The 12,865-nt window shown below is 41.8% G+C and overlaps 1 protein-coding gene across 3 annotated transcripts in view; it reads left to right on the forward strand.

The window, feature by feature from the left end:
* Window positions 1-12,595, forward strand: part of cep350 (centrosomal protein 350) — a 32,823-nt gene extending 20,228 nt beyond the window's left edge. Inside the window, exons 27-38 of one of the 3 annotated variants that reach the window (XM_080878392.1) lie at window positions 401-523; window positions 2,175-2,431; window positions 2,576-2,751; window positions 3,035-3,179; window positions 3,702-3,862; window positions 3,993-4,117; window positions 4,199-4,260; window positions 4,389-6,292; window positions 6,685-7,209; window positions 7,374-7,520; window positions 7,796-7,918; window positions 9,307-12,595. In XM_080878392.1, coding sequence (XP_080734518.1) covers window positions 401-523; window positions 2,175-2,431; window positions 2,576-2,751; window positions 3,035-3,179; window positions 3,702-3,862; window positions 3,993-4,117; window positions 4,199-4,260; window positions 4,389-6,292; window positions 6,685-7,209; window positions 7,374-7,520; window positions 7,796-7,918; window positions 9,307-9,474 — 3,916 coding nt within the window. In that variant the 3' untranslated portion in view covers window positions 9,475-12,595. The remainder of the gene's footprint in view (window positions 1-400; window positions 524-2,174; window positions 2,432-2,575; window positions 2,752-3,034; window positions 3,180-3,701; window positions 3,863-3,992; window positions 4,118-4,198; window positions 4,261-4,388; window positions 6,293-6,684; window positions 7,210-7,373; window positions 7,521-7,795; window positions 7,919-9,306) is intronic. The other 2 variants (XM_080878393.1, XM_080878394.1) reach the window with 2 other exon arrangements.
* Window positions 12,596-12,865: the final 270 nt, after the last annotated feature.

Here is a 12,865-nt window from a genome sequence, read left to right on the forward strand (position 1 = left end):
ATACCCAGTAACAACTTCACCTAACGGTGTTAACCAACACTAATTAGTTTGACTGTCGTAGTTACAGATTAGTTTGTCATAACTGCCTCAGTAAGCAGGTTAGCCGGTAATGACATCCTGACAAACCCTCAAGGTTACCTTAACACACACACTGAGTCAAATGTTGATAAAAGGATTGTTACATGAGAAGTGGTGCTTTAAACGTAACAGCTTGACACCTCGGGTGCGATAAAACGACATTTTCTCACATCACTCTCTCCCTTTCTCTCTGCTTGTCTCTTTCCTCTGCGTCTTGTTCTGTTTTCTTTACATTACGTACGTGTGTCTGCGTGTGCGCTGTAAATGTATCCTCGTTTGTGTGGCTCTTTTGACTTTGTCTCTGCGTGCTTGTGTGTTGTAGACACTGTTCTCCTGTCCATTGCTTCTTCTCTGTGTTCACGGCCCATCACTGGGCCTCCCTCAGTGTCTGTCTTCCCAACCTTCACCCTAAATTCAGGCTCTTTATCTACAAGCAGTTGGTCAGGTACTGTACAGTGTTCTCTACCTATGCACCTAGCCCTGCCCTGCCCTGCCTCAACTCCACCCCCACCCCATGGAACATGCTTGTGTTTGTCCACTGGCACTGGGACCTTGGTGGGGTGGGATGGTGAATGATGTGTGCTGATATGTCTGAGGTTCTTTGTTGGGATATTTCAAGGTTTGTAACTTTCAGGATGGGCTTTTTCATGGGGACAGAGTTTGGATGAAAGCTTAAAGTGCCCAAGGAAAGCTGCTTTACTGAAATAAGCTAACCTTAAACATGTTTTTTTTTCTAGTCCTTGATATTTGTGGCATCAGCAAGACAAAAAAATCCAGTGTTACCAGAGAAGGTATTAAAGCACACTGGTCGAGTGTAAAACAATAAACACGAGGGAAAATTGGGAAATAGAAACCTTTTGATTTGCGATGGTCAAAGGTTATGTTATTTAGTAGGAGCCTTCCTTGCTGGATGGGAATCTCAGACTTAAAACTGGGATTTCACTAATTTGTGTCATGTTTAATTTACAACTCTTTCCCTCCTCCTTGCCTCTTGGAATGAATTAGCGAAATTTGCAGTGGAAATTATTCTTTACATTGTGGCTTCTAGCTGAGAGCTGCAGCCTAGTTATCAAAATAAAATGTTTGGAAATGAAACCGCACAGTGACATTGAAGTAAAGGAGTTTTCAGAGAAAAGACCAGAGATGGAGTGGTTTATCTCTTTAATGAGCCCAGTAAATCTTAACTAGCGCTTTTATTATGTAACTGTTGCATAGGATGGGATAATAAGTACAGATGGTCATTGGCTCTAATAGAGTTTGGGAAGGCACTAAAGAATCTCCCCAGTCTCGGTCTTTAGTATCTGGGCTGTCATCAGTATAAATTAGGTCAAGAGAAAGGCTTCTAAATTAGATCAAGGCTAAATAATACTGCACTGTAATGGCACCCATAGCTGTGGGAGACCATATTACAAAACAGCTATACCTGACTGCGCTTTATTTTGACAGATATTTGTACGTGTTAGTGTCCCTGATATACATTGAATTGAAGAATTAAACGGTCTTCTTGCTTTGCGAGACAACAAAACTATTCTTTGAGTTGTTATTCTGATATATAAGGAGGTGGAGGAACGTAAAGGAACACTCGGAGACTGAAGAATTTGTTCTTAGGACTTAAAAAAATCATATTTAAACTGCTTAGTGTGTGTGTGTGTGACTATGCTTATTGCTCCCTGGGTTTGAATCTGATGCATGAATCTGACATCTTTACTATTATCTTCCTTCTCCTCTTTTCTCCTAAGGGACATTTCATCACTTATTGTATATAATGGGTACTTGTACATATCTGTATTTGGATGATTATTCTGGGCATGTGTGGGATGTGTGTTTTAATTCTGTGTGCGCTGGACAAAAGTTTGAGTTGAGTTTGCAGTAATAACTGAATGTCAAGGTGATTCTGGGTTTGCTTGCTTCTGCAGGTCATATTTAACCTTTTCTAATGCTCAGTGTATTTGTACTGCTTCTCTTCAACTCTCTTCCTTCATCTTCCTCCTCTCTGCCATTCTCATCTCTTTTTTTTTTTTTTTTTTAACCGTTCTTCCACTTCCTCTTCATCACTTTATTCTTTCCCATTTCTTCCTTTCCATCCACCTCTGTAGGTTCCTGACCAAACGAGAACAACAGCTGATGCAAAGACGTCACCACGCTGAAGAGCTGCTACAATGGAAGCAGCAACTGGACAAGGAGGAGGCAGAGGTCCGTAGGATGGAGAAAGAGGCCCTGGCTGCATGGGACCAGAAAACACTTCGGGACAATCATCTTGACGTGTCAGAGGGACAGGAAAAGGACATCTCTGATATAAGCTCCCACCTCAGTCACCGCCGCAGCTCAGAGCCCAGAACTGACAGCGAGAAAGGTGAAGCTGCCGAATTTTCTTATTTTCAAGTGTAGAACATGGTTTAACCGGAAAATAACAACGTAATGGGATTTAAAAAATACACAGTGTGGTGTGGGAGTAAGAGTAAAATACATAACAATGTTGATTTGTTTCATTTTTCAGAGGATGTTAGCGAGGGCGACTGTTCGTCAGTGACACCTGAGTCCAGTATGCACACGGAGGGACCGGCTCCACCTGCCTCAGTCTCTGAAATAACTTTGGCCTCTGTCCAGGGCAGCCCTGCAAATTACACCCAGGACTTCACTTCAGCATCACAATCACCTGCAAGTCAACTGCATGTAATGGATTTTGTATTTTTAGCGTTTTTGTATTTTATTGTTTCAACTAATTGCTTTGATACTCACTGTAGTTTTTGGGGTTTTGAACACACATCTGTGTACAGGAGAAAGAATCTTATAGCTGCGTTTTTTCCTCTGCTGTACTTCTTGAGGATTAGGAAAAGGGTTCATAAGCCTTACTTAATTTACTGTGACTGTAAAATATTAATGTAAGCATACGATCTGTTGACTGTGATGTCATGTGACATGTCCTGAAGTAGTGTTCCTCTGTCTTCCCATCTAGTCTAATGCTCCTGAAGGCAGCCACAGCCCTGCTGCATCTCCTTCAGAGGGCAGCAGTAAAACAAAGATGCAGCTCCGCTCCACCGCCCGGACACTTATCCGCCCCTGCACTCAGCCCACCGACCCTCCAATGGCCACCCAGTCTGGTGAGTTACTAGTGTGCAAAACCCACGCTGAGATTATAACGCTTTTGGAGTGTGAAATTCTTCCCGACAGTTTTTAGAGACGAAAGGATGGGTAAAGCAGACAGCTGACATAATGCAGCTATATTGCTGGCGCTGTGTAGGCAGGAAGAATGTGATGATGCCAGAAATGCATTATGCAACCACTTCCCTGCTCCCTAACAAGCTTAACTGTGTGATAGGAGACGGGAACTCTTTGCATTGCACTTTATCGTACCAGTGCAAACTGTTGTGCTGGCCTCGTGTTGTAGCTGAGTGTGCTTTATTCATTTCCAGGTCACTTTTTAAATGTTTTCAATACTCTTTTTGTTCAGTGTGTTTATGGAAATGAACTTTACACATTCCCGGTAAAGAAAATGTACAGTAATCCCCAAAGAAATGTGTTAGTGTTTGAGTGGGCTAAAGGTTGGATTACCCGTTGCTAATCAGAGGTCTGGCACCATTTTCACATTGTAGTTGTGATTTGTCATGTACATTTTTCTTTAGAAACCATTTCAGACCAGAGTGACATAGAGAGCCGTATCAAGGCGCTCAAGGAAGAACTCAAAAAACGTAAGTTAATGGCCTCCGAGCTAAAGAAGGAGCAGAAGAAGCGACATAAGGAGCGGCTGAAGGCAGAGGAGGCGAGTCTGTTGAAACAGCTGGAGGTAAACATGATGTGTAAACTACATTTAAACATCCAGTTAGATTTGAATAATTTCTTTTCTTCTATGGACGTTTACTTGTGCGTGTATTCTTATCTCTGCTATCATTCTGTGTTTTATTTTGATTTTACAGAACTATAACAACTTCATTGAGAAAACTAAGGCAGACCTTAACAAAGAGCCAGACTTAACACTTGATACCAACTCCCAGATCAACGAGTCCAACTCTGTTTTAGAGCATCTTCCATCTTCACACAGGTACAGAGAATAATAATGATATTTTTCTACATAATTTTCAAATGAATGGTGTGCAGTTAAAAATAAATGCTTGTTTCTCAGGTCTGAACTCATCAAAATCTCAGAGTCTGAAAGGACACAAATTGATGCATCATTAGATCATCGTGAGTGTTTTAAAGTCATCATAATAAATACTTTATTATAATAAATAGAATACGTGGAGTGTTTATTCAAAATGTGTTTTCACAAATATTTTCCAGTAATAATGCGGCTCTCCCAACTCTTATGACAGATGCCTTTCCTAAGCCACATCTAAGTAGATCCACTTCAGTGCCTGGAGACGTGTCTGCTGAGGCGCCTCAAAGAGTCACTCCGGGTGTGGCAATATCCGGCAGCCCAGAAAGTCCAACCTCAGGACAGAGGAATCATCAGTCTACAGAAGATCTTATTAGGCAGCACTCCACAGAAGACAAGTCAGAACATGCAGATGAGAATATTGTGTCTGATTATAGATCTGATATTCAGGAAGAGCTGGAGGTGGAAATAAGCTCCAGAGTTGAGGATGAACAAACTCAGCATCTTCTAAAACTGGAAAATGAAGACAGACTTGACTCTCAGGAGAGGTTGCCTACATCTAAATGTGTTTCCTCTTCTGTGGATGAAGAAGAACAACATTCATCAACTGTTGGCCTTGAACAGGGAAATCAGATGAAGCAGAGTGAAGTATCTGATGTAGAGGAACCTTTACAGCCATACGTTATTGCCTCTAGTCAGCCACATTCAGCGGTAGCGGACCTCAAAACCTCAGCGCATCAAAACTACAGCTCTGCATCTGTTGACCAGGCCCAATCCCCAAACTCAGATGCTTTTGGTTCAATGAAGGAGGCTTCCATAAAAGACACTGAGGCTTCTCCAGTAGCAGATGGTTATCACGATGACTTTGAGTCATCAGTGGATTCTTCATCCAAGGAAGAACATCATAGTTCCAAGGCTGAGTCTCAGACCTCCCACGTTTCCTCCCATGAAATCAAGGGTTCAAGAAAAGACGCATCTAGCAGGGGCCTGGCATTTGACAGCCCGGATGAAGTTGTAGAGGAAGAAATAGCTGAAGATCTGAGTCACCATTCTGGCATCAGTGTGCCTAGCCATAAATCCAGAAGACTGCTGGATCTCAATAAGCAGGCAGTAGATTTTAAACGGGACAATGAGAGCTTTAATTCCAGACACTCACCAACCATCTATTCTCTGCAGGTCCCCCTCTCTCCTGTTATAGATGAAATGCCGGATTTTTACATTGGAGACCGAGTTCTTGTTGGTGGTGTTCAGCCCGGCACTTTGCGATTCAAAGGTCCAACCAGCTTCGCCAATGGTTTCTGGGCAGGGGTTGAGCTGGACAAGTCTGAAGGGAGCAACAATGGCACTTACGATGGAGTAGTATACTTTGAGTGTGACGAGCGCCATGGTATATTCGCTCCACCAGACAAAATCTCACACCTCCCAGACAAGTTTGAGCTCTACACCGATACCACAGAAGATGAGGACTCGTTCTTTGATGACTTGTCAGATAAAGATAGAAATGAACCTAAAACTAAGGAAGACAATTTCCAAATGCAAGAAAATCTCAACAGGGAAAATGAACAGACCTCTCACAAGGAGACTGGGTCAAATGATAAGAAGGAAACTGATGGCTCTGTTCTCAAGAGCCAGGATCCACATTGGGACAGGCCCCAGCTTAATTCACAACATCACAAAGAATCTAAACATCAATTTTCTGATGAGAACATTAAGGACATGATGTTGAATTCTGAAGATGCATCGCACACTCTCATCATCTCTGACTTGGATAAAACAGGTCAGGTGATGGAGAGTAAAAAGGAGATTACAGCCCTTGTTGAAAAAGAAGACGTAGAGTCACATGATGATAAGAGGAAAGAAAAGGACAAGGATTTTCTGGACACAGTTGCAGACAGGCTTGTCAACAACTTTGTGGAAGACGCTCTTAAACAGTGTGCTGAAATTAAAAGGGCGAAAGAGCAGAAGATTGAAGCTGCCAAGCAGATGAATGGAGACCTGTTTGGTGAAAATGAAGAAGAAGAAGAAAAATGGAAATCTACAGTGGATCAAAAAGATGATCTCCCCTTCTTTCTCCCAGTTGAAAAGGAGGAACTGTCCTCTCCAGAACTGTGTAACCGACCGGTGAGTCTAACCGTTTAATAGCAGATTATTTAATTTCCGCTTCTTTGTTTTGTAATGAGTTGTGGATAAAAATAATAATAAGCTCAAAGCAGTCAGCTAACCGCTGGCAGTGATGACATCAAGATAGTAACTTGTTTATTTGAGCCTGTCCTCGGGATTTGTTCAGCCAAAGTCCAACTTTATATTGACAGACTTCATTGAATTTGGTGGTCGGTGCTGAAGCCTTTGTGAAATATTTGTAAGCAAAATTGACACTAAAATGCAAAACCGAAACTTATTGTAGGCCTCGTGGTGTGATGTTGCAATCAGATGTTAATATTTATGCAAATCTAGAATTGAATGTAAGCTTGATGTTGATGTTGTCCTTTTTTATTTTTACTTTTTCAACACAGGAGAGTCCAGTGTTAGGAGCCATTGGTCAAGAAGAGCTCGCCAAGCGTCTAGCAGAGCTGGAACTGAGCCGTGAACTGCTCGATGACCTCGGTGATGATCAGGACTGGTTTGATGAAGACTTTGGCCTTAGCTCCCGCAGGAAACAGCAGAAACTCAAAGAGGAAGAGGCACGACTGGGAGCGGGATTTGGGAGATCTAGCTCATCAGCTGGCCCAGCTATGGGGGAAATGGGTCCGTCATCAGGTGGAGAACCCCAGGTAAAGACGCCACCTAGACCGGAGCTGCCTCTCCCCTTGCCTCCTAAACTACCTGAGCAGCCTGCCATGGTGGTACCCCACTCAGCTGTAGAGGTGGAGAAGATGGTCCATGCTGCCACACGGGAGCTCTGGGACAGCTTTGACCTCGGGAACAAGGGAACGCTCACTCATGGGCAGCTGCTAAGTCCACAACCTTCACTAGAATACCTTGGCAAAGAGGACAGCACCCAGAACCAGGAGTCGCTGTCCATTCGCAGCTACAGAAAGGTATAAATAAGACGTGTGGACCCATGAAAATGTCAGTCATGTTTTTAAAGCTCCAAAGCTGGCTTTGGGCTAAACCACCTAAATTGAGGTTATTCTACTTGAGAAGCTTTATTTATGTAAATTTCATACAGTACTTCATATTTTTACCTGTGCTCTTTTCTCAGGCTGTGTATGACTTAACGTGGGAGATCCTTCAGGAGATCTATGCTGAAGACCCCAATACTAATCAGCCTCAGTGGGTCAAACCGCGTCGAGTGAAGTCCTCTTCATTTCACAAAGTCAGGACACCGGGAGACATCAAGAAGATCCAGGTAAAAGAACGATGGCAGCAACACTGAGAGAAACTGTTGAACAGTGACAATAATGATGCTGTAGTGATGTTGACTGTTGATATTTTTGACTATAAAATAATTACATTTTTGTGAAATTGTTTCATAGTTGACTTATGTTCTATAATCCTTTTCATGAGCATTACTTTTAGTGGCCTTTGACCACCAAATTAGAAATTCTTAATAAGGATTTTACAGTCACTCAAATCCAGCATCGCGACTAACATGTTTTTTGTCCCCCTTATGCTGTTTCTCAGGAGTTCATCACAGAAGAAGTACTGAAGCTTTATGGTCTGACAAAAGACCAGAACCAGAAGAACGACTGGCAGAAGATGCTCAAGTTTGGAAGAAAGAAGCGAGACAGAGTCGATCACATACTGGTAGGCCCCCGAATGCCATTTGCATTTCTCTGTGGCCCAAACGGAGCATCTTGTAAATGTTGCCTTTTTCATTTTTAGAAGTAAACACATGAGAAATGATTTTATTTCCACTAAATAACAGCAACAGCTTTAAAGAGGTAATAGGATTACTTAGAGTTAGGAAAACATGCATTGCAGATTAGAGTCTTTAATGATTTATTAAAATTACAGGAAGTTGAACATAATCTGCCTGAAAAGCTTCATACTGCGATGGTTTATTTCAGGTGGTGCAGGTTCATTTAATGTCTTTAGAGAAGAGGAGCAATTTTAAGCAGGAGAAGTGCTCCACACAGGCCATTTTCCACAACAGGAACTGTCAGATGGTTTTTGGAAAGCCTAAACCATTTTCCCACCAGGTTAATTCCCTCGTTTACAACTGCAAAATGAAAATGTGAGAAAGTTCTACTTTTAGGGGTCTTCATTTTCATTTTGCAATCAAAAGAGGGGATTAACCTGGTGGGAACATACACAAATGTGGTTATCCTCTCAGAGGAAACTATGTGAAACCAGATAGAATAAATAGAAAAGAGATGCTAAGATGTGAAAATGGATTGATGAGGATTTTTTGCTTTAGTGGTTGAGCCAAACAATGGTGTTAATAAAGACACTGTGACTCTGATTGTTTTACAGTAGCTATGGTCCAGTTCTCTGTGAGGAGGTGCAGCTTGTTACCACAGGGCAGGTTATAAGCAGCGAGTCCACTGTTGCTGCTTTGTGTTTGTTTCTTTACCGGCCGTCACACAGACGTGTGTTTGAAGAGATTGGGGGGGAAGTAGTAAGACTGATTGCTAAGTTTTTATAAGGAGAGAACATGAACGAGAGTTTGCTTTCCACGGTCCTGTGCAACAGCTGTGTCAGCAGGCTGACTTGATAATCTTTATGAGCCTTCACCAAAGTGGAAACACAAACAGTGGAACCTTTTGGCTCCATGGAAATGACTCCTGAGAGGAAAGGTCCAGATGGATAGATGTGCTCGGACGAAGGTTTTGGGCAGATATTTAAAACAAACAGTTGTTTTATTTGTTTTTAATTTATTTATTCCCCTTTTGTGCCAAGAAAGCATAGAAATTATTGTAAAGTCTTTCAGCTCTTTATCATGCTATGTTTTAATGTTTAGCCAGGATAACAGACAAACCAAATGCTGGTTTACATAAACACAGAACATTAACTTTTTATCTTCGCTCCCTGAAATGTCTCTGATGTTATTTGTGTGGTGCCAACCACGGTGTTTGTCACCTCAGACTACTTTACATAGTAGTAAGATTACTGCGTTACTATATATTCTTTGTCATAGGGACAGCTGTCAGTCACTGTGCTTCTGTAGTAAAACCAGTTTTTCTCTCTCTCAGGTTCAGGAACTCCACGAGGAGGAGGCCCAGTGGGTCAACTATGACGAGGACGAGCTGTTTGTCAAAATGCAGCTAGCAGACAGCATCTTCGATTCTTTACTGAAGGACACAGTGAATGTGCTCACACTCATTTCTGACAAGAGAGCCAACAGAGACACGCTCTCCTGATGGCGTTCTGCTTGAGTTTAAACTACAACTTCTAGCTCAATCCTGTTCTTTCCCCACCACGGTGAACTCCAGCCAACTGTCGCTGCTCGGGCTTCCACCAGCTGATGTGCCAACAGCAACCCTCTGATGCCTTCAGTCTCAGTATTACCTCGCAGCTAAACAAATTGTCCTTAGTTCTCCAACATTCATTCGCTGAATCGCATCAGCTGACTGTAATAGCGACAACGGTCGCGCTCAAAACGCCTCTTGAGCAATCCCGCCCTCTAAAACCTTAACACGAGTCTGAGCTCTCGCCTGGACCGGCCGTTTTGCAGACTGTTGATGATGATGAGATGGACTGTGCCATTTGCAAGCATGCGAAGGTCCATGAATGCTGCTAAGTGATCGTTTTGTCGTGGACTTTGGAATAACATCCACTCAGAACAGTAGTAGATAATTCTTTTGAATTGTAAATCTTTAGGTAAATGTGTATATATGTGGATTCAAAAATTGTAGTAGAACAACAAATGAGCAATATAACGTGCAGTCTGGTTTGACAGTGATACATTATAGCCTTGGCTTTGTAATGCAGCACATTGAAACTAAACAGGTTAAAGTACCAACTCTAAGCTTTAATTTGTAGGTTTCACATCCAGACCCAGTGATCTGGGGGGGTAATTGCAGCTCGTTTTATTCACAGTCCTCTTTGCAGGGTTCTGTAAGTTTGCCTTAACCGCTGTAGCTCTTGCTTGTTTACGGGGACTTTTAGATCACTTTCTGGTCTTTGGCAAATACAGCACCTCCTTAGTTGGCATTGGGTCAAGTGATTTGCCTACCAGTAATGATAAAATTCAACTCTTTGGCTCACAACGCTCATGGTTTGCTTTGACTGCAGGTTTACTAAAGGCTTGCTCCACGTTCTGTCTGTGAAAAAGTATTTCAGCCATTACAGTTTAAAGACCATCAAACGCCTTTAAAGCAGAGAGTTGGGGCTTTAAATAGTCAGTGCTGTATTACAAATCTAGAGTTGCAACACTTGGTCTCTGATCAGATCTGGACAGACTTTGCTGTGTTGGACCGCTGAGTTCAAAGAGTCTATGAAACATGTTTGCTTCCTTAGTTATTTATTGCGTGAAAATGTTTAATTAGAGGCACAAAGAACATTCAGAATTGTAAATGATCTTGTAAGTAAACATACAGAGAAGAGCTCCTTTAAACTTTGTGTAAAGAAAGTCTAACATTGTTGTAAAAGCACAAATAAAAAATGTGAATATGGCAATACATTAGGGAGGAGAATCCAGGCAGAGAAGATGGAGAAATGTGTTTTAAATATTTAAAGTCGTTCTCTTAATAATCGATTGAAACTGTTTGTCTAAACTGTGTGACTTTTTATTGTGGCCACAGCTGTCCAGTCGGTCAACAGTGCGTTCCTCTTCTGTGCTGTATGCTAACTTTAGGAAGCATGTTCACATTGTAGCACAGTGTTGACCACACAGAGAAACCTTATCAACTGGTTTCTCTATGTGGTAGGTGTGAACGCAACCGACACTTTAGTGTGTAGCACGAAAACAGAAGAGAAACAACTGCAGTAGGCTGATGTTTTTACACTTACATTACGGGACAGTACCGAAATGCTGGATTTGAGCCTCAGCTGTCCTACGGTCCATTTACTTCGTCTTATCTGAGAAAACACCCGTGGTTCTCGTTTCTTTATTATTTACTCTCTGAAAGGTTTGTTTGCATAACATTTGCCCTAAAATAAACACCCTGTCATGTAAAACCACGGCCGCTGCGAGTCATCGACCAGTTCGAACGAGGCATCACAAAGTAGCCAGAAGTGGTCGAACTCCATATTCAGTTCAAGTGCCTTCTTCAAGTTGAGTTGTTTGTTTCAAACTGACTTTCCTGATGTCTCTGCATCATTTGGACCTATTTTCTTCGAATGTCTCCCTTAAACTGCTGTATACTACCGTTTTATAAAGGATCCTACAAAGGCTGCTCTTCTTCTGACCAGTTAACCAGCGCTTCAGTTTCTGCCTTATAGATATTTCTGTGTAGTTTTTTTTTTTTTTTGGACAGTTTTTTAAATCTCCTCTTGCTTCTGTGCCTCAGCCCGAGGAAATGTTTGCGTCTAACCTGCTTCTTATCAGGCCAGCCCATGTGTCTGTGCATATAGACAGTGTTGAGTCATGTTATTGATGTACTGTATCAGGAACAAGTGGCTCAAGCTGACAGGCTGCACAGTGTGAGTCACTGAGCTGATGTGGTTCAGCACGTAGGACTGTATCTAAGGGCTTTTTTTTGTGCCACTGTCAGTGTGGCTTTGATCCAACAAACTGTAGAAACTCATTGTGGCATGTATGAGAGAGCTTGTTAATTCTCACTGACTGCTTGGAGCTAAAGTGACCTTAAACTGAGTCTTTTTCTTTTCCCCTTCCTGATGCTGTTTGAATACGTGTTGAGGTGTATGTTCAAACTGTACATAATGTAGGAAAAGACCAAAAACGTTTCATACCAGTCTCCATGCTATATGACATTAAAGTCTGGTGACATGATTAGTATCTTAGAAACGTTTTCTGCAAGGCTTTATTGCGACTCCTCCGTCTTTGTCCTCTTCAATTGATTGTATGTTGGTGGAAGCTAAGTTCCCCTCTGTAACTATGCAGTACTTGGTTGTACTTATTGTTTTGTGTGTCTGGACCAAACAGCTTAAGACCTCAGCTGTAGTCTGTAGATTAACTCAGCCTTCAAGTAGCTTGAAGCTGTTTGGTGTAGCGGTGTCGTTCCTATCGTCTGGTCCGAGGTCTTCACAGGAGACGCAGCACCTGCCGTTTGATCTCTGTAAAAAGTAGGCACAAGATGTTTGAGTATCATATTAACAAGTCGAATTAGATTTCCCTGAATATTTATAATAATGTGCTGTGAGTGTGCTGCAAGTGCACTTGAAAATTAGTACAAATCTTTTATGGGTGTAAATATACTGTTTGTCCAATCTGACCCACACTTACGGTAACTTTAACGATTGTTGTATAAAAAGGAAAAAAAAAAACACTGTTTACTTTGCAAATATGTACATAGTATATATTTGTTTACTAAATGAAATTTGAAACTGTAAATAAAGCTTTCATTGTTTCTAAAGGAATGTGATGTGAAATGTTTTCAATTTTAATTTAGGGTGTGCAGAAGTAGCTCCCACATGTTACAGTGCTGACGGCAGGATAACAAATCTCTCTGTAATGTTCGACTGTGCGACCAAACAGAGGTGTTGATGTTTGTTTGTCACATTGTTTTAGGGCGCAGTCGTGAGGCTATTGTTGCAAAGCTATCTGCAAATTAGCAGAAGAGCTGGAGATCCATCTCACTGCATCAGTGAATCGTTTTCATTTAAAAGAAAAAAAGACTCATTCAACAT

The sequence above is a fragment of the Rhamphochromis sp. 'chilingali' genome (assembly GCF_963969265.1).
Source record: "Rhamphochromis sp. 'chilingali' genome assembly, chromosome: 3".
Taxonomy (NCBI): Eukaryota; Metazoa; Chordata; class Actinopteri; order Cichliformes; family Cichlidae; genus Rhamphochromis; species Rhamphochromis sp. 'chilingali'.